Here is a 23115-nt window from a genome sequence, read left to right on the forward strand (position 1 = left end):
CAGAAATAATATTGCGTCAGCCTTTCCATGTATGCTCAACCCCCTTCAGATCCTGGACTAAGAGGGCTGCTGGCATGAATCAGTAGATTTCTTAAGCAACTTATCTTTTAATTTCATAAACACATAAAAGCTGTACTTTTATATGTAACCCAAAATCAAAAATGAGGGGGAAATTTTGAGATTTTTGAAAAGCAGAAATCCACTGATCAGTTTTCACCACTCTAATGTTCTGTTAGTGATATTACCATTCTCATTTAATGAACAAGTAAAACCAAAGCACAGTTGCAAGGTTCAGAATTAATTTATGAAAGCGAATATTCACTAAAGCATAAATTATTATAACAAAATTATGCTGAAAATTAATGGGATATGAAATATGGGTACAGTTAAGACTTCATAAAACTATTTTGAACATAAGAATTCTTAATACTTAACAGAAAAATGTACTTATCCATTAGAAACAGAGGCAGGGTGAAGTGTAATGCAGACAGCGCCAGCACATTAGTTAGCCAAGTAAAGCAGAAAGACAAATGTTTTTTGAAAAGGGAGAAGCATTCATATGTTGCAAACGCACGAAAAGTCCATGACAGTACTCTCACCCAATAGAGAGAGCTCGCTCATCTTGTGGAGACCAATAAAATGTGATTTCCAAATCTACAGACGTCAGATATTTAGCTTCTCGTCACGTTGACGGGTCCCGCGCAATAGGGCTTGTTGTCATGGCAACGCCGACCGAAAACTGGTTTTAAACAGAGAAATTTGTCGCTCACGTGCCGTACGGACAATGTCTGAAATACGCTTGAGGGGTATCAACCTCCCATATTTGGAGAAGGCACTGAGTTTTAATATTTTAAAAGATAATAATAAACATGGCAAAGTGAAATCAGATGCGAAAATATTACTATTGAAATATACACACTATGATGTGATGAAATTATGTATTCCTTTTTACTTTCTTCTATATCTAATACTAGCAATACCCGCACAGCGATGCCCATGCTAAAAATTTAATGTAAGTCCGTTGAATAAAAAAAATTGACACCCCCTCCCCCTCTGATGTGAAATGATCGTTTTTCTGAGCATAAAATGCGTACACACTTTTCCAAAAAAAAAAACTATTTAAGTTTCTTTGGAATTTAAAACTTTTCGTCAAATCATTAAATTAGATTTACAGTTGCTTTAAAACTCTATTTAGCAAGTGAAGCGGTTTTTACTGCAATTTAAAATATTTCGCCAAATAAAACAAAAAAAGACATCAAATAATATCTTTCAAATGTAAAAATAATTCTGCAGCTCTATTGTTTATCGCCAAACTTGCTCAGCAACCACGCTATCATAATCCATCCGTCTAACGAAAAAAAACCATCCCATGGAACATTCAAAAATCATCGTCAGAAAAAAAAGAAGAAAATGTTGTACATTTCACTCGGATAAAAGCATATCAAAAGTTTCTTTTCTTTCAAAACAAATCGCCAAAACAATGAATTACATTAACGGTTGCCTTAAAACAATAATGCTAGACTGAACGCCCTGCTCAGCGCCTAACGTGCCAATCGATCACGCTACCGGGACCCAGCCCTTTTGCGAAAGAAGCGGATGTTTCTTCTTTGGGAATAATAAATGTTTCGCCAAACAAACAAAAATGTATAAAATCACATAAACAGTAGCTTAGAAATCTTTATATATTAAGAGCTGCGATGCCCGGCTTTGCCCGGTCTACCTTGAGAACAAAAATTGTGTCAAGTGACATATATTCAACAATTAATTAAAAGAATAACTTAATAACTTAAAGAATAACTTAAATAAAAGAAAAAAAACACCATGCAAAACTACTCTTCCAAACAATGACGACAGATATTAAAATACTTTTAAGAAATTAAAATGCGAAAGATGGATTTTAAAAGCGTAACCATGGAAACATGAAATAAAAATAAGTTTAGGAAATCTGATGCTAATGGATTTAAAAAGCCTAACCATGGAAACGCGGAAATAAAATAATTGACAACCTGAATCAAAATGACATACTTCGAAATTGTTTTAAAAACGCGTGTAACTTTTTTTCCTTTGAAGATAGAAGCTAATTTTTTCGACCAAAGGTCGAGAGAGATCTGGAGTAAAAAATCTCGCTTTTTCCAATGCTGTCAAAAAGAAAACTGTGGGACAATTCCTTCACTTTTTATTGATAGATTTAATGAAGAAAGTAGTGCCTAAATTTCAGCTAAGCCTAAAAAAGTTCGAGCTAAAAACACAAATTACTCCCGCCGTAATTAAGTTAGAGCATTGAAATAAATTATTTAGAATGCAGAAAATTCTATCCTTTTTAATGATACACAATATTAATATGTGCAAGTAATTTTTAAACCCTTTAATAGCTAATAATAGGCAATTTACGTGAAATTTGGACCTAAATTTGAATTAAAAAAAGAACTATTTATCGGATTTTTTAAAGTTATAGCCTATGTTACTCAGTAAGAAAGCATTTTTCATATAGTGAAAGAATTTTTCAAATAGGTGCAGTTGTTCCGGAGATTACCTTGAATATATAAACACACAAAAATCTGCCCTCTCTCTTTATAATATTAGTAAAGATATAGAAGAAAGTATTGGATTCGTGCAAATTTTCGAATTTCGAAGGATTTGAACGTTTTGAGGTGTGCTGAGTCCATTTCGACTATTTTTGGAAGATGTCTACCTGTCTGTGTGTGTGTGTGTCACGTCTGTGTGTGACCAGTTTTAGATGGCCGCTCTACAGCAAAAACTACCGCATGAAATCGAACGAAATTTGGTACACATATGTGCCCCTATGTGAATTTGTGCATATTGTTTTTGGCGCGAATTCCTCCAAGGGGGGTGGAGCAATGGGACGTTTTTTGACTTACGCGTGCTTGCTATTCCTCAGGAAGTAACTGGCAGAATCAAACAAAATTTGGTCCATATGTTGCCATCAACAGGAACAAGTGCTGATTCAATTTTGGTGTCAATAACTCAAACGGGGTTTTTTTCGTCAATTGTGACTGCTGTATCTCAAGAAATAATGAACGGAATGAAAGAAAAATGTATCCGCAAGTAGCCCTTAGTGGGTATAAGAGCTGATTTTATTTTGGTGTCAACAACTAAAAAGGGGGTAGCGCAATTGCCCGTTCTTTTTTTCCATTGTGAGTGCCCTATCTCAAGAAGTAATGCTACGTTCTGGTTGAAATTTGGAATATATGTGAATCCATATGTAAACAGGCTTTGGTTCTATTTTGACGCCAATCGCTCCAAGAGGTGTTTTTTTTTTTTTTTTTTTTTTTTTTTTTTTTGCGAATAAAAATAGCTTTATTAATGCAACAATAAGAAAGATAAATCGTAATAGATTGTCGTCTGCGTATTTCTCGTGATTTTAATTGTATGGAAATGATCGGAAATATTACCTCAATGATTTAAAATTTTTAACTGTTGCCATCTTATGTTTGTTAACAAATAAAATATTTGTCATTAATTCAAGCAAGGCTTTTAAAATAACTTTCAATTTTCGCTCTCTGCTTTGCTTTCGTAATAATTCAGACATTGGGATGGTCGTCAAGTTTTTGCATGTGTAATTTTGTTTTTGTTGGGAATATTGCTTCCTTGTCAATCATGGGGAGGGATCAGAAAAAAAAAGAAAAATATAGAAGAAAGTTTCGTGATGGCCACAACATACTAGTTTTCTTGTGCCTAGAAAAGGATGCCTATAAATGATTTGAAAGAACTGCATGTTTAACGTTACATACCATGCATGTATGAAAAAAAAAGAACAACATTAACTGCAAACAACATATTGCTTTTGGTTAAAAAAATAAATAAATAAATGAAAAAAAAAATTATAATATTAATTTGAATTTTTGGCATCTTGAATTCAAATTATGTTTTTCCCAATCACAAGCGTGTGTGTGTATGAATGCGCATGTGTGTGGGTGCGTGTGTGTGTATGCATGTGTGTGCATGTTGTGTATGTAGTGCTGTGTGTGTGGGTGCATGTGTGTGTATGCATGTGTGAGCATGCAGTGCTGTGTATGTATGCGCGAGTGTGTGTAGGCGTTCGTGTGTGTAGGCATTCGTGTGTGTAGGCATTCGTGTGTGCGTGTATATTATGTAGGCATATGTGTTTGTGTCTGTGTGCAGGCATGAGTGTGTGAGTAGGAGTGTGTGTTTGTGTCTGTGAAAAGGCATGAGTGTGTGTATGTGTGTGTAGGATATGGACACAACCTGGAGACGGTTTTCGCAAGAGGAGCAGCATTGTGAGGCCGGTCGACGCGACAGTGGTGCTGGCAGAGGGAGGCGGTGGGAAAATAAAATCATAGGAACATCAAAACAGTCGAATGAGAACAATAAGCAATCGTGATTGCTCAAAAATCAGCAACTCTTAAACTTTGACAAAATATTTAACATGTTTATTTATTTACTTTTTTTTCCTTTTTATCCTAAAACTAGCATATTTTGCTATAGAATAATACTTTTTAACCTAAAATATGTAAGATGTATTATTTTAGCACTTTTCTTGAGTATGGGAAATTGTCTGGAAATTCTCTTCTTTATTTAAACTTGCAGTTTATCACTTACACATTAAACAGTGTCAGCACTTCAAATGCAAAATCATGCATCATGACTAAAATGATGTTTACAAATAACCAAAAATACATTTCTACATTTTTTGTAGAGTTTTCCAACTATACTCAATCACTAGATTCATTAGTTAACCTAGTTCAAAACAAACAAAAAAGACTGGAACTGAAGTATTGACACAAAAAATAGTCTTAAATAATTTTTCTTCTTACTTTTTGATGCCAAATCAACACGAGTTTTTGAACCAGTTTTTATCATGTTTTCTTGTGCCACTTGCCATTCTTTGGGACATTCTTTAAGAAGACTTTTGGTGTTCTGGAATGGCATAACAATGATTAACATAGAAGTTATGCACAACACATATGTCTTAAAACTGCACCTAAATATATTTATAAGTAATTAAGAAAAATATGCTAAGTAATAATAATCAACTAAAAGTTTTGAAATATGCGTTTATATACAATTATGGCACTTCTGAATAAAACACCTTCCGGTACTATACCTGTTAAATAAATACTGTATCTTTACAAAAAAGCTAGCTGAAGGCTAAAAATCTAGGCTAGGTAAAAGTTCACTTAAAAAAAAAAAAAAAAAAAAAAAAAAAAAAAAAAAAAAAAAAGCATTTACTTTACACCAAAAGCTTTAAATATCATTGCAGCTTCGAATGCATGCAACTGAATTTTTAATCCAAAGATAATTAAAACACTCACATAAAATGAAATTGCTCTTACAAAATATTTAGGAAAATGATCAAAACTGAAATTTTCAACAGAACAATGTGCAACAACAATGTGTGCCTATCCTGTGTGTTTTAAATGATGATCTGTACAAAATCCAATGCATTACTAATGAAAAAATATTATAGTCTCTCTACAATTACTGTAACTTCATAGCAAATTTACATTATCTTAGAAAAATGAAAAACTGGTCATGCAATGCAAATTAATATATTTTGCAATTTGGTAGACTGATAGTAAATACAAATTATGTGATGAAATATGATGAAAACAATAAATAAGAAGGCCATCATGCATTATAATGTAAAAAGTTTGTAAATAAAATTCATAAAAATTATTAGAAGGTATTAACAACTCTAACTCATTGAGTCAGAACATTTTAAAAAATATTCAAACTCAAATGCTTAAAACATTATAACTTATATTAAAGCAACACATCAAATTCATTAAGAAATGAATTTAATAAAGAGTATATAAAAACAGTAGTATTTGAGTAAGAATCAATGGAAAGGAAAGGTAAACCACAAGAAAATTCACTACTAACCATTGATAATTCTTTCCACATAAGAGGTTCTCCATCTTCATCAATATTTTCGTAAATATGGCAATCAATAACTTTCAATTGTTGCTCAAACATGGTAGCTATAGCTTTATGAGCAAGAATATATTGTTCCTAAAAAGTTTATTATTATTTAAAATTAATTATTTTAAAAAAATATTATTTAAAAAGAAAAATTCTGGAAACTTAACAGTAAGCTAAGCACTTATTCATTAAATTAAAATACAATTAAAAAACATCAAATGTTTCATAATAAGTTAATACAACTTCATTTCTTTTTTAAAAAAAAAAATCTAATGGCATTCAACAATACTCATTGAGAAATTGATTTAATAACGAGAAAAGTACCAATTCATTGTAATGTACACACTTCTGAATTCCTATAGACATAGTAATAATAAATAGGTTTGTTTTTCCTTATGCCCCTTGCTAGAAATCCCCTCTATAATGGAGCGTAAAAATGTTTTTAAAAGTAAAGAAGAACTATTAATTATCCACCTTCTCTGACCACTTGGGTCATTTACAAATACTAGTGTACCAAAGAAATGGGAAAATTTAAAAAACTGAGTCAGGCAAATGTATTATAATTTTTCAGTAACACAAGTTAAGCTATATTTATTTGCTTTTGTTTGCAAACAAAAGCAAATAAAAAAATAACCTAAAGATAATATAAAAAAAGCATAGAATGAAGCTAGCAAAGTTAGTGTAAGCAAAATTTACCAAAAATGAATCAAAATATTAATTGTTCTATGTCATTTTATTAATTGTCAGTCTCAAATTGAAAGGAAGTTAAATTGTAAAAATTCTAAATCTAAAAAATAAGATAGCAAAAAGGCACAATCAGAACAATCTTAAGCTAATACATTTTTAATTTTTCAATTTGCAATAAAATGCTTAAAAATATTGGACATAACTTAACATAGACGTTTTTCACTGACCTTCCAAAGTCACAACATAAATAAATCAACATTAGTTAAATTCAAACAAGAATAACAGACACCAAAGTTACATTAAATTATAAAATCAAAGTAAAAATGACAACCAAATTTACACAATAAACTAATACCGTAACCAGAGGTAACCTTCATAAAAGTTAAAAATGAGTTTAAAAAAAAAAAAAAAAAAAAAAAGATAACAAAGAATTTTACTTTGCCCTGAAATAGGTGGATACTAAATTCATATTGAACAAAATGATAAAAAGAGGTAAAAATAAAAATTGTGAGGGCTGATTTTTTAAAGGCAACAAGGAATGAATAAAACAAACAAAACTTAGGGCAATGGATTTTTCACAGACATATTATAAAATGAGAAAGCAAACACTTTTCCCAAACTGTAAGAAGCACCTTTTGAGGACACAACATAACTTATGACATGGAGTATTTTATAATGCATTTTCTGGTTGCTGCATGCTGCTCAGTAAAAGTAAAGCACCTCAATAAAATAAAATTGTCATCATTCAAAGCATTGTATTTCCAACAATATTGCTTAAGTGGTCTTACCTAAAATCCTAGATAAGGCAAATTTTTTTTGAATGCATTAAAAGGGAGGAAAAGAAAACATTAATTTTGCATTAAAAATTACAAGCACAAATCACTCAAAATGAACTTTTTATGTATCATAAAAATAACTAATTGTACAAGATATATTAATGGGACTTTAAAATGGAAATTGAGAGTTAAAACAAAATATGGCTGCAATTTTTGAAGTATCGATTGATTCCTTTTTAAACAAATAAATAATTTTACAAAATAATGCACAACACAATGCAGGATTAGAATGTAAATGTTTATCTATGCGGTCACACATTTCTAATTTTAGGTCAGGTAATTTTTCTGGGAGCGGGGCAAAAGGTTTAATGTGACTCAACGTCCACTTACATGTAAAAACATTAATTTTCCAAACTACAGGTGGGGGGGGGGGCAGTTGATTCCCTAAACAACAGTTCTGCTCAGTTACATGCATTATAGAAGTAATTCTTTGAAATCCTGAAATGTGTGATTCCCAGGGAAATTTCTGGTTCAATATCTTTCTCTCATTATAATTCCCTTTTGTAATTTTTAAGGAAATTGTATTCCTGGACATAACATACATTTTTATTCGGGCTTGCACTCTATTACTTGCTTACTGAAATCAAGACTTTTTGCCTATTAAAACAAAGCCTTTTAAAGCTATGTTTCCCCATTTTAATCGTAGTACATACAAGAGCATGCTCTTGCCAGACATCTCACTAATGCTCCTAAAGCATAAATTCAAAGTTATTGAAAAATATCGGTCTATATTGGTTATTTTGATAGTATCAATGTATCAATTAGGGCTTATTTCAGTTACTTTCACTAGTTTACTTTTCCTTGTGTTAATACTGCAGGCTCAGTGGCGGATACAAAAACAGGGTCATAGGAGTCATGACTCCCCCCTTAACCGTCAACAGCATCCATCCCCATTTTGTTCATACACTTTATATGCATAAAATGTAAACAACTACAGTATCTTTTCAATTCATTAATTATTTTTGAAAGTTTAAGAAATTAATTTGTAATGTTTATCCCCAATAAGGTACCTTATTCTGGCCTGATTTGGTTATTTTTATTGACCCTTTAAGAAGTTTCAGAAATGTTTCGTACCCAAAACCGGAGATTCGTTCAGGGGGCGGGGGAGTATTCTTCTACATGACCCTGTCTCCCTATAATGATTTTCTGTATCTGTCCCTGTGCAGGCTGCACCAAAGATTGTGGATGTAATAGGGAAAATGTCTCTTTATTATTTGAAATGGATGCATGCATTTTTGTCTACTTATCATTATGGAAAGATTGGTGAAATTTCAACCAAACTAAGTGCACATGACTTAATATCTGGGTAGTTGTACTTGAATGGGGAAGGGGCTAAAAATCACTTAGCTCTTTTCAGAGAGGAGGGAAATGGGGGAAACACAAGCAAAGATTTTGGAGAATGAATTTGGGCTTAAGATTTTTGAAATAAATATTTCAAATGATTATTTGACGCAAACACTAGCACAGCCTGAAATTTCCTTGGAGATGGGTCTTAACAAGCCACACATATATTCATATTATCATATCAAGTTTGACAAAAAAACATGCCAACTAAGCAAAATCAAGTTATGTTCATACTCTGCTTTAGTCAGATGCCATGTTTACAAGATTTTGCACAAGAACTTTCTAACATTGGTGAGTTAAATATAAATGGCAAGTTTACAAAGGAAATGCAATAAACTGACCTAACACCAGGTGAAGGGATTCAAAGTGAATCAATTTCAACTCAAGTGAATCAAGAAAAAAATCTTGTCAGACAGCACATCCCCCCTGCTCCCCCCCCCCATTTATTTATGAATAATTTTAAAAGACTTCTTTACTAATAATGAAGCTGAAAGTCTCTCTGTCCGGATCTATCCCTCTCTGTCTCTCAGGATCTCTGTGACGCGCATAGCGCCTAGACCGTTCAGCTGATTTTCATGAAATTTGGCACAAAGTTAGTTTGCAGAGTGGGGGTGTGCACCTAGAAGCGATTTTTCGAAAATTCAATGTGGTTCTTTTTCTGTTCCAATTTTAAGAACAGAAATATCATAAGATGGACGAGTAAATTACGAAATTATCATACCGTGGAACCGTAACATGCGCACAAGCCAATTGGCGAGAAAATTCACGATACATTATTTGTACAGGCAAACCAAAAGACTTTTTAATTTTCTATTATAGGCAAAGCCGTGTGGGTACCACCAGTATTTTATAAAATGAAGAAACTAGTTCCTTTTCCCCTAATAGCATTTTAAAGGAGAAACAGTAAGGGTAGCTCAATTTGACTGAACTGAAAGTGGCTATTGTGGCTTCAGCAAAGCTTTCAGTTAACTGTACCTACCCTTCAGATACTTAATAAGACTGAAAAAATTAAGCAAATCTTCTTTACTAATAATAAAGCTCAAAGTCTCTCTGTCTGGATCTCTGTGACGCGCATAGCGCCTAGACAGTTCGGCCGATTTTCATGAAATTTGGCAAAGTTAGTTTGTAGCATGGGGGTGTACACCTCGAAGCGATTTTTAGAAAATTCGATTTTGTTCTTCTTCTAATTCAATTTTAAGAACACTTTCCGGAGCAAAATTATCATAAGATGGACGAGTAAATTACGAAATTATCAAGATGTGGAATGGGAGAGTAAATGAACATAGCCAATTGGTGAGAAATTCGTCATCCATTATTTGTAAATATACAGGCGAACCAAATAACCTTTCAATTTACAACTACGGGCAAAGCCGTGCGGGTACCACTAGTTTATAATAATTCCCATGGAAAATGCAAAATATATTTATAGTTGTGAACGGTTAGTTTTTAAGTAAACGGTCCATAAAATGCAACAAGTATGTGTTTAAGTTTGCTTGAGTTTTGAAAATGTACTAAAATCACTTTTATGTGAATTGAAAATTTCTGATATGGATATTATTTTAAGAAACATATTAGATGAAACAAAATAAATTATACTTCTAGAGGAAATACTAGCTTAGTATAAAGTTAAAGGCAGAAAGACGATACAATAATAGAACTAAAGCATCATTTGCATGCTTAAAAAGATTTTTAAATATTGGAACCATATTTGTTTTGGCAATGACATTTTTTTTGAAGATTTTTATTTGCAAATCAAAGTTTCGTAAAGGTGCTATTTTGTATTTCAAAAAGATACTACACAAAACTTTAAAATCAGCAAAACTCATTTTAAAAAAGGATTTAAAGTTTTCACAAGAGAAATGGTGATATATATAAAACAATCCCTTGACAATATTCTTTAATGCTCTGCCACAATCTTGAATAGTGTAAAATGTGATAGGAAGCGGATAGAATCAATATTTTAACACCAAAGAACATATGCAGTGAAACTTTGTTCCAACAAATAATAATACAAAGAAATTCAGTAAATTACCGCCCAATAGCCAGGGCCAAAGCAGAAACACATGAAACATTTGTTTCAACGAAATAAATGTTCAGTTCTGATTTAATTTCCATTACAGTGCTGGATGTCTGTTACAATGTAATATTTAGTACAACAAATAAAATTTGCAGTCCCTTGAATTTTTTGTAACAAGATGTCACTCTTAAGTTATTGAATGAAAACAATGCAAAAATTGCTTTATTTGACAAATGAGATAAGTGAAAAAATACCTTAGTCTGTATCATTGCAATTCGTTGCCGCCGTAGCTCTAAAGCAATATTGAAGAAAGAAAAGTCTTCATCCAGTTTCTAAAAAAATATGGTAGTTATAATAAATGTATGTACATTAATAGTCAAGATTGAAAATGCATTATACGTGTATTAATAATAAAAAAAAAGTGGAGCAATATTTAATGAACATTATTTGTTAACTTAAATAAACATTTATTTTCTTTTAAATTATAAGTGTTGAATGAAAGAGATTTTATTATTTTTTAACATTTAATAATTTTGCCATTATTTTTTTAAAGAGTAGTTATTCTATTTCATTTTGCAATCAAATATGCTTCTCGATAACAATAATCTGATTTTTAACATTTTAGTCACACTTTGACTTATATTTATCAATTTTGTAAGAGCAATTTAATTGAGTTGAATAATGTGGTCCAATGTGCCCTATAGGACCAACATGCCATTGACATGTGACATCTTGATAAATTTTCAATAGTACAGTAGACTCCTAAATAACTGGCTCAAATCATGGAACTGGGGGTAATCCGGTTATGCGAAATTCTGGTTAAAGCGGCGAATGCTAAAAAGATAATAAAAAATGTACATGTATATGATTGTTGAAGAATGCATTAAAAAAATTAAGCATTGAGATGCCTAACCAATAATTTGCCTTAAAACAATTATTAAAATATGCCATGGCCAAAATAATTGAAGAAGCTTTTGACACACGTTTAAGAGGAATACAAAAAAAATTACTCATCTTTTTTACTGCTGATAGGTGGAAGTTGGATACTTGATGCATAAATTTGGAGTTTTTTCAAAAGCATATAAAATTATTAGAGAAAGCTGGCGTCTATTGTTCTATATTGCGTGATGTCATTGTTAATGAATTTGCTTCTTCTTTAAGTGATATAATGGGGGTCACCTTGTCATTAGATTTTGGAGTCATCCTCATATTGAACTACATCAAGAGACTCTAACTATGAGGGGGTTTCAAAAAGAAAGGTACCATATAGATTCTCTGTATGAATAAAAATCCCACTTAAGATAACAAAGATGATTCATCTGATATACATTCAAACCGTACTCGTAGATGGAGCTGGTTGTCCACTAACAGGAAAAGAATGTTAGTTAGAAGATGGCTGCATTAACGGAAACATGTACCGCCAATGAAAAAGAAGTGTGATAATGTTTTTGCGATGGGAAATTGGGTCATCCTCTTTACAGTGTCCCGTCCTTGCACCAAGTGATTTCCATCTCTTTGGATCTTAAAAGAAACACTTGGGAGGTCAGCAGTTAAGAACCGATGCTGCGATTCAACAAGCTATCTTGATGTGCTTTCACATTCCTGACAAGGATTTCATCCATGCCGGACCTCACAGTGTTTCTTTAAAGGTGATGGAAGTCACTTGATGCAAGGTCAGGGCTGTAAGAAGAGTGGTCCAATACCTCCCAATGCAAAAACATTATCATATTTCTTATTTCATTGGTGGGACATGTTTCTAGCAATGCAACTATCTTCTAACTGATATTTTATCTTGTTATTGGACACCCAACTCTGTCCTACTGGTACAGTTCGAAAGCTGTGATCAGTTTTGTTATATTCAGTGTGATTTTTATTTATAATAGAATCTGCACACCTGTCAGAGCTCCTGTTAATTTACTTTTGAAAACTCCTATGTATTATATCTTAATTGAGAAAAATCTGATACTGTTCACTGCACTGACTGTACTTCCCCTTTCTTTAAGTTGATTCTTTTATACATACAATTATACTATTTACATAATCATGAATATTTATTTATTTTTTTATGACTTGTTTTTCGACTTTCATACTAAAAACTAATCACAGCCAGTCAAAGCAGGGATCTGGTTAAATGGAGGCCAGTTAATCGGGAGTCTTCAGTACTCTTCAAAAAGAAATAAATGAAGATCACAATCAGATTTTTTAAAAAAAAAAAGGAAAAGTGGATGATGAAATACGTAATCAATATTATGGTAAAAAATCAAGCTTAGTGGAAGTACTAGATAATGTACTCTTCAAGTATAAATACTAAATGGTGTTTATATAAAATATCAACTGAACTCAATGGGTAAAAAACATCATATCTATGAGCCTTGCATGGACTAGAAAATTTTAACAAAAGGCAGATATGAAGCTATTGAAAAAAACTGAAGAAATGTCAGCAGTTCAAACAAATGCACAACATATTAAACATTAACTTTAAATTTAAAGTGTTTGACAAATTTTTTGATTAAAAAATTGAAATAATTGATCACTCTAGAAATAAGATATTTAAAAGCTTCTGAAAATTTGTCACAGTATAGAATAAGAGAAAAAATTCATTTCAAAAGTAAAAATAATTTTAATACGTAAAAAAAAAAGAAAAAAAAATGATGATGAAATAACCAAAAAATGAACTCACCCCATTTCTCAAGCAGGCCCAAACAAAATCTACAGCACATATTGTACCCGTTCGACCACATCCAGCACTGAAATAAATGAACACTCAAAATACTTTTTAAAAGTATATTTTACAATGTCAAAAAGCAATTTTAAGATGATATCCATTTAGTATTTCATTTTTATGTTATAATTCTTGGAATATAAATGCCTAAAAAATTATTTCTAATTTCAACTTTTACAAATACAAGTATTTATCATTTCACTCTTTTGCCGGCAAAAAAATTTAAAAAAAGTTTTAAAAACTGAGTTCAAGAATAAGCCAATGTTTTGTTCAAGCACGACAAAAATTTTAAACTATTCATTTATATTTATTTTTTGATACATTCATCTTATATAAAATATTTCAGTCTAATGAAAAATTTCTATGACCCAGGGCACATGGATTTTTAGGATACTTAGGGGCATGACAGATTGACAGGTGTGGTGAGAAATCCTGCTGTATGCAACTTCTGGTGAAAATACTGCAGCATTAAAATCCAGAATCAGATTGCAGAATTTTGGCCACTACACTAAAGTGTCACAATTCAAAAAATATGTATGTATATAAAAAGGTTTTATAATTACTCAAATATATTTAAATATTCTATGCATAATTCATTAATAGCACCAGTTCTTGATCTTTTGGTAATTTAATGGGAATTAGGTTTCTGAGATTGCTAATGGAACGTGGTTCTCAATATATTTTTAGCAACGAAAAAATATACACATCGTTTCTTAATATCTGTACCATGGATTGTATGGAAAGACAAACATCCGTTTTACAGCCGGAAATGGAAGAATCTATTATTTTTAGTGATGTCAGCTTTTGCAGAAGCAGAGTCTCATTCAAATGAATGGAATATGTGCATCAATATTTTACTCTATCTCTAATATATATCAATATTTTCCCTCTCATTCAGGTAGATTCATCTTATTTGGACGTTTGAAAATTCCATACAATCTGTGGTTGGACAGTACCTCAAAGCCACACTTACATAAGTCACATAATCAGTGCTTTACAGGAGAGGCAGAAAATGTTTGCCTGGTGCATGCAAAAGATGGGAATTGCTCTCTTTTAACACTGGAAAATAATAATGAAGGATTTAAATTTTTTTTAGAATAACGTTCATATAGCTTAATGCGGAATAGGATTCTACATACAAAGCACCAATAAACTGAAAATTGCAATTTTTGGACTTGCATTAGTCTAGCTCTGAGGTACAGATATCAGGGTTCATACTCAATTCGGATGAAAAAATTCCACGACTTTTCCAAGACTTTTTCATGACTTCATAAAAATTTTCATGACCTTGCTACACGAAGAGAATAGTACTAATTAATGTCAAACTTGCCAATTTTTTTCGGAAATGAGTATTAGAAAAACTTATACATGAGTGCCATTACCTCATTGGAGCACTTACTTGTGACGGAAAAATATCAGTGCATATTACTGAAAGTAATAAATTATTCTTATTTCTCTTCATCACATAAATTCAAGTAAAATAAAAATATAATCAATGCAATACACTGATGTTTAAATGTCTAATAATTATTTATTAAATAGGGCAGAATAGTAATGAATGGTATAAAAATCGAATAAGTTTAAAATAATAAATTTACTTCGTAAAAACATTGACCTTTGATGTCAATGGTGCATCTAATCACTTATGTAACTGGACAGCATAATCGTTCATTAATGCGAAGCTACTTTTTACAGTAAATTCATTTTTCCAAACCAAACATTTCAGCTGGCTAAAAGGATCAGTTTTGCGAGCTATATGTTGGGCACTACTGTTTTAGAGTATTAGAATTCCACTATTTCTATGTTCTATTGCCTGACTAAAGTCTTCATTTTAAAACCTTCAACATATAAAGATAAATTCTGATAAATTTAATAATGAACTTTTTACAAGTGGTTGAAACGAACTCGGATAAAATTGAATTACACTTTTTGAGGGGGCGTGGCAAAATCAAGAAAGTACGAGTCCACTACTACAGAATATAAAATATAAGAAGTACTGAAAATAATGGTAGGTTCAAAATTAGTAATGCCCCAGTAGTAAAATCACATCACAAAAAAAGGTGAGCGGCTGTTACAGAAACGGATGAAATTGGATTCCGAAACTCGGATTTGTTTTTGAGATCGTTCAATTTATATGCAATATTACTAAATCACTCAATATTTCTAGCGCTCTTTTAGCAATTGTTGCTTTCTTACTACCCAAGACATTTTTCCATGACTTGAAATAAATTTCCATGATATCTTAATGAAAATATTAATTTTTCATGACTTTTCCAGGTCTGAAATTTGTTTATTTTTTTTCCATGACTTTCCAGGATTTCCATGACCCGTACGAACCCTGAGATATGTGGTAATGACCGACAATTTTTAAAAAATTCATGTAACACACTGAAATATCATTGTTTTATAAGGGATTATAATTTTTGGAAATTGGAAAGAAAACATTTGTCTAAGGTCATCAAATTGTACAGGTAGTTCTAATCTTCTAATTTCAGAATTTAAAAAGTATGCCTTACAATTTCAACAGAAGAATATAGTAGAGATTCTTTATAATGTAGAGATAAATACTTATGAAAAAAATCTTAAAATTTCAACTAGGTAAAACACTGTTTGTTTTATAATTATATGTCTTATTAAATGAATTTAAAAAAAAATAGCAGCAAGAGGGGAGGTGTTACCTGCAATGTACAAGAATAGGTACAGTCTCTGAAGCTTGGCAATCTCTCATCAAGCGCACTAATTCTAATATTGGTTGCACTACATCTGGGGCACCATGATCAGGCCATGAGGTATAATGAAACTGATACACATCCCTCATTTCAGAATCACACTTCACCAAAAGCGTTCTTACAAGAAAGTCGGGACACACTTGAGTAACTTGAACCTACAAATAAGCGTAACATTTATTAGAAAGGTACAAAACATAATAATGCATATTACTTATACTGTACCTGAACTTTTTTGAAATTAGTTAAATGATAAATGCTTTCAATAAAAACAGACTTGAGTACAGCATTACTTTAAGAAAAATTCAGGAGCAGAAATTTGTCTTTCCAAACGATTTTGGGCCACTAATTAAAAATTAATTGATGCTCATTATTTGAGGAAAAAATCAAGGTCCTACAAATGAAATTAAAGACAAATTAGCAAAGACATTTCTATCTGAGATATAGTTCATTATGGAGGTATATTGCAAACATAAAAGAATCTTTAATAATAGAAAACGTGAAATTTTTTTACAGTGAGATCATTTACATAAAATAAATAAACAAGAGTTTCAATAGTTCCCTTTAAAATTTGGAAGAGTACAGTAGAACTCCAATTAGTCAGATCAATTGGAATTGGACCTGATTTGGATAGTTGGATTTTTTTCCGAAAAAAAAACCCATTTTAATTAATTAGTCTGTACGTAGAAAATGGGGGGGGGGGGGGACTTCTTTCAAAGAAAAAGTTTTAACTAACCAGTTGATGCGTGGCAGCCAACAATAGAACAGCACTATAACTAATCATTCAGTAATGATCGCGCTGCGCATACACTAGCTTCGCCCAAGAAAGGACAAAGGCATGTGTTAGCTAGAATCACTATTTTGCAAATCGCAGTACATTTAAGTCTTTTTTTTTAATTTTGAGAGGGATGCAGGTAATCAGTGGTTCAGAGAGTCAGAGTTTGGATAATTAGAGTTATACTGTTGTAGTTTCAGATGTTAAATTTTACAAATTATTTTGAATTCATCATGAATATACTCATTTTAAAGTTTACCATTCAACAAGAACACATTGGTTAACCTTATTGGTAGCAAACCTCAATATATTTGGAGTAAATTGATAAGCTTAACAGTTTGTGGGCATGAGTCAGTACTCTTACTGTAAATTTTCAGGTGTAAGACAGATGATTGTTAGTAAAATGATCCAGCTATAATGAGGCTAAAGTGTTTTAAAGTTCTGAAGGATAGACCGTGCATTTTTGTAAGAAATACTGATCTAATGTTTCTTGCAACTTAACTCACAACAGCAAGACAATAATTAATGCATTTATAATTAGCTAATTTATTGAAAAGGAAAGAAATCTGTTGCTTAAAGTTCTATTTATGAACCTTTAAAGGATACACAACATATTACTCACCAGTTCAATTGAAACGTTTCCAAAATTAAGGATTTGCTTTTCATCAGGCCAATATTTTTCACATTTGTACTGTTAAAACATTCAAATATTATTACAACTTTTCAAAAATTTCAGTTCAGTTTTAAAAACTGTTTGAATGAATTTGTAAAGAAAAAAAAAGAAAAAGGAAAAAGCTTTTTTAATACTATAGTTACACACTAATATACAAAGTCAACAATAGTTTATGACAAGAAACTTACTCTCCCAGCTTCTTGCTCATTGCAAGCCATAACAATGACTTGGACTTCACAAACCCATATCATCCTCCAAAAATCAACAACAGTATTTGGAAGTGGTCCTTGAGCAGCAATATATGCAAAAGCACCACTAGCTCCCTACAAAAAATATAAATTAAAAAAAAGAATATATGTATGAGAAAATTCATATATCTATATACATAAATGGCTACTTCTGTATGCATGTATGTCCGGGGTAATCTTCAAAACTATTGTGAGCCGATTTTAACCATTTTTTCTACATAGATAGCTATATTGTCAGGGAGCAACATAGGTTATAATTTATTTCTAAAAAACTTAGTTAAAAAAAGTTATGATAGAAAACAGTAAATTTCACGCAATTTCCCCATTAAATGGTTAAATATAAAACCCATTGTAACAAAAATTCTTTGCCTTACAACAGCAATATTAATAGTAATCATAATGAAAATTTTGAATCAAGGCTTCTCTGGAGCAAGCATGATATTTATTGCTTTCTTAGGATTTTTATCGTCAGCTATATACATAAATGGCTACTTCTGTATGCAATGATGTCCGGGGTAAACTTCAGAAGTACTGGACAGATTTTAATCATTTTTTCACCACAGATAGCAACATTATCAGGAAGTAACATAGGCTATAATTTATTTCTAAAAAATTTAGTTTAAAAAAGTTATGATGGAAAACAGTAAACTTCATGTAATCTCCCCATTAAATGATTAAATTCAAAACTCATTGTTACAAAAATTTGTTGCCTTACAACATCAATATTAATAGTAATCATATTGAAAATTTAGAATCAAGGCTTCTCCGTAGCAAACATGAGTTTAAAGTCATTGAAGCAATTTGAAACTCTACTTTTTGCACACTTAGGGAAACATACCAGAGAGCTTTTTTTTTTTCTTTTTGTATGTGTGTACTATTTAATTACATAAAGCGCACGGGTTTTTTAGTGATCTTTGTTTTTGTTAGTTCATATTTTGGAAATTCTTCAAATTTTTATATGCTTTAATGTTGTGTTTTCGTTTCTAAATGAATATTCGTTCGTTCTTTATACTTATTGCTATTTTATTTTAATGGGTAAGGAAGAAGCTCGATTTTTAATCACGTCAAAGTGATATGTTTTGAGTTCTTTCAGTTAAAACAGAAAACGAAAGGAAGTAGCAATTGTTTCTTACATTTATTTCTGACTCAGGCAATGCCGGGTATGTTTGCTAGTTATTTCATAAAGCTTCTCAACTTAATAAGGAAAAGTATTTAAATAAACTGAAATGATTCAGCATTGAATTGCATCTCATAAATTTCTATAGGGTTCATACTCTTTTTAGATGAAAAAATTCCATGACTTTTCCAAGACTTTTTCATGATTTAATAAAAATTTTCATGACCTTGTTACACAAATAGAATAGTACTATTTAATATCAAACTTCTACGTGAAATTTATTTAAATTTAAGTAAAGTAAAAATGCAGTGAATGCAATATAATAATTCTTAAATGTCTATTTTTCTTTTCATAAAAGGGCAGAATGATAAAGAATGGGACAAAGGTTGAATGAGTCATTCCTAAGTATCAATAAAAAGTATCTGAATAGTATTTCGTTCTTTATACTTATTGCTATTTTACTTTCATGGGTAAGGAAGAAGCTCGATTTTTAATCACGTCAAAGCAATTTGTTGACTTCCTTCAGTTGACACAGAAAACGAATGAAAGTAGCGATTGTTTATCACAATTATTATTGACCCAGGCAACACCTGGTATTTTTGCTAGTTTTAACGTAAAAAGAAAAAATGACAGACTTAACTGCTGGTCAACACCTCTGAAAGTGAATGAAAAAATTACTGTCAAACCACCTTCCTTGAAGAGACAAAGTCCCAACTTTTTACATAGTCATGATGAATAGGAAGACAAAAAAGGTTACAAAAGTTAACAAAAATATAAGTGATACAATGTTGTACATTGCTGAAAGGTTAATTTACTATCAAAAATGTTTTCTGTTTCTTTTTGTATTGAGGAAAAAGTTTTTTTTTTAAACTTTTTTTAAATAGCAACACAGTGAAATCTTGTTAAAAAGTCAATGCACTAAAGACTTATTTAGAGACAAATTCTTTCACAAAGCTATAAAAACATTTTTCGTATTTTGTTATTTCATTTAGATTTTATGATCATATTAAGTTTATATCATTAAAAAAAATCTAATATTATCTTTTGAAGTTAATTTATATAAAATCATTCATGGGCTACAAAAAAAAAAAAAAGAAAAAGAAAAAAGAAATAGTTACAATTTTAATAAAAAATAAAATACAGTTATACCTTAACATAACTGGCATTAATGTAGTCAGAGCCTGGTATACCATCATATTTGGGAAGGATGACCCTAGAGGAATCATCTGGAAAAGAAGAGAATGCATGTGTATGAAGTTAGACAATTAATTCAGGAATTACACACAAAAGATTCCATCTTAAAATAGATTCATTGAGTCTGATGATGAGCCAGCAAAAGTGAAGAAGTACAGATCCCCCCCCCCCCACTAAGAAAAGTCCTGATAAATATATGTATTAGGATACGGTTGCCAGACGTCCCAAAGAACTTCTATATGGGCCGGCTAAAGTCCCGTATTCTAGCTGATAACAATATTTTACAGAACGAGACATTATTTTAAGGGAAAAAATAAAGTAAAACAAAAAATGCGAAATAACTGAGCAATAAGAAAATCATATGGCAGCAAACGCAAAAATTGTTTTTGTTTTGATTGTATGTTTTTGATTTTGCAGCAGACCATTAAGAGCCGCAGGGGTGCCCACCTAGGGGGGGGGGGGGAGGGAGTCAGGGCGCAGACAGCACCATTAAAACTTTTAGGGGGGTTGTTTTGAGTTTTTTTTTTAATTTTTGGGGGTGGGGCTCTTGTTTTTTTTGGAGGTGGGCTTTACGATATTGAGGGAGGATTCTCCCTTGCCCTTAGGGGATGGGCACCGCTGAGGAGCTGAAGGATTGCTTCTTCTTTGCTCATTGACTAATATTGGAAATATATCTCTGCGCATGCATCGTCATTCGTAATGAAAACGATTTTTTATACTCTGATAGGCGACATTTTGTGAGGTTTAATGCTTTGTTGAGATTGAATTTAAAGCGATGTCTCAAAAATATACCCCCCCCCTTTTCACACCTAGAAGCCTGTCCCGTATTTACTGTTCTTAAATCTGGCAACCCTGATTAGGATGCATTTATGTTCATATATTGTTATACAATTAAAATGCTTGCAGTTGTAATAAAAATAGTATAAAATTTTAAAATATACATTTTAGAATAAATAAAAGCAAGAAATCTTATTTTGCATAAAATCTATACAATAGTAGGTGTACTTTTTTAAAGTGTAATAAATATTGCAGACAATGTCTGAAGACATAATTATTGCTTGTTAAATTAATTTTATTTTTAAATTCTGAAACCTTCAAAATATTTGAAATTTTCTGAAGAATCTTGTTTTTGATAAGGAGAAAAATAACAAAAAGAGGACCGCTGGTTAATAAGGAGGTCTGTTGAGAGGGAGTCTTATTATGCTTCTCACATTTTCAAAAAAATAATTTGTTTTGTAATGCTTCTAAAGCAGATAAAAGCAAAAGAAAGAATGCTCACATGGAACAATGTCCTTGTATCTGTTTTTTGGACGATTCACATCTTTTAAAGCTACAGAACTGGGATAAGCAGGATCTTCTTTGAGTTTGTCAGTTAGTTTTTTCAGTTCCTGTTAAAGAAAGAGCTCATTAATATTTTAAATAATAATAATAATAATTATAATAATAACAATGTTTCTTCAATTTATGTACTTAAATGAGCTTTTTATAATGTTCACTAGTGTTTTGATCAACAATATATTTTTACACATAACATCACTTTGCTGATAGTAATAAAAAAAAAATGAAGCATTAGTTGGCATTAAACAACAGTACCGTAAAACCATACAACTTTAGACTAGTGAAGGAATCTGGTAGTATGTGCCATGTAAGGGTCGTTGGAGCAAAGTCTTTGAAAAAAAATTGAGTAGGTTCCCAAGTGTTGTCCAGCAAAGTTCATGATGTCCAAGCTCCAGTGTTATCATTCCCATGTCAACATTCATTTGTGTTGGGAGGTTTTTTTGAAATTTTTACTTCAGCTCTCAAAGTCTTCTTCCAAACCTATATATGCCAATTAAATTCTCCGAAAGTAAGTTTATTACTTTATTACTTAGGTATCTAAGATGATTTAGGCTTCTCGGCAAATCCTGATGTTGCTTTGCTTACTTGTCGTTTCAAAGTAAACAAAATACGGAGAATTCGAGTTTAACATTAGACCATCCATTTTTACTATCGTTTGTCAATATTTTGTGAATATTTCGGATTGTCTTAAGCAGTTTTTTTAGTTTTCGGGTTTTCTTTGGTTTTAGACATGAATCCAGGGAAAAGAAAGAAGATAGGTGGCCGTCTTTACCTCAAATACTTGCCTGAACAGATGGAAAAGGTGATCCAAGGAATCAGGAGCAACCAAATTTCAACAAGGAAGGCAAAAAAGGAAAATTTTGGTGTTAGCCTCATACCCCTAATGTCATTTGGCACAAAAAAAAAACATTGCGACAACGAAGAAACCTACCCAATTGGGACAAAATGTGTACCAAGCCCCTATAAAAAATGATAAACAAAAATGCTCTTGTAAAAAAAAAATCCAGGAGTAGGTGCTTACTAATAGCTTTTCATACTATCTAACGTTCATATTTATATATCTGAATAAAATATTGTATTTGTCACAATTGATTTTATTTCAGAGTTAACCTGAAATTGACACAAAAAGTATAAAAAAATTTTATAAATTGGAAAAAGTAAGTAAATTTTTTTTTTCAATTTTTTTGCAGTATACGGGATTGGAACAGAACGATCTATGCATTGTAACTTCAGATCGGAGCTGTTTAGCGGTGCATATCAAGGAAAATATGAGGTAGTCTAAAGTTGTCACCCACATGTGCAAATTTTATACCACTATACAAAAAATTCCCCGTCCCTTTGTGAGTAATTTAGAATTGTTTTTGAAATGTCGCTCTACAGCTGAGATGTATGGCAGTGTATGTTTAAATTCTTAACCTTTTTTGGCAAAGAATAATGAAAATATGAAGAAAAGTACATATAAAGTGGTCTAAAGTTGAACAGCTTTAGGGTACTTTCCCATTTCATTCAGCATAAATGATACACTTGTGTACAT

General features: G+C 31.4%; 1 protein-coding gene across 1 annotated transcript in view; it reads right to left on the minus strand.

The window, feature by feature from the left end:
• The window catches only part of LOC129235286 (uncharacterized), a 115825-nt gene that overhangs the window by 15805 nt on the left and 76905 nt on the right, over nucleotides 1-23115 (minus strand). Inside the window, exons 2-10 of the mRNA XM_054869007.1 lie at nucleotides 21523-21631; nucleotides 20199-20275; nucleotides 17873-18007; nucleotides 17634-17702; nucleotides 16189-16394; nucleotides 13469-13535; nucleotides 11043-11120; nucleotides 5866-5994; nucleotides 4797-4899 (exon numbers count right to left, since the gene is read on the minus strand). Coding sequence (XP_054724982.1) covers nucleotides 4797-4899; nucleotides 5866-5994; nucleotides 11043-11120; nucleotides 13469-13535; nucleotides 16189-16394; nucleotides 17634-17702; nucleotides 17873-18007; nucleotides 20199-20275; nucleotides 21523-21631 — 973 coding nt within the window. The remainder of the gene's footprint in view (nucleotides 1-4796; nucleotides 4900-5865; nucleotides 5995-11042; nucleotides 11121-13468; nucleotides 13536-16188; nucleotides 16395-17633; nucleotides 17703-17872; nucleotides 18008-20198; nucleotides 20276-21522; nucleotides 21632-23115) is intronic.

The sequence above is a fragment of the Uloborus diversus genome, chromosome 2 (assembly GCF_026930045.1).
Source record: "Uloborus diversus isolate 005 chromosome 2, Udiv.v.3.1, whole genome shotgun sequence".
NCBI classification, from domain to species: Eukaryota; Metazoa; Arthropoda; class Arachnida; order Araneae; family Uloboridae; genus Uloborus; species Uloborus diversus.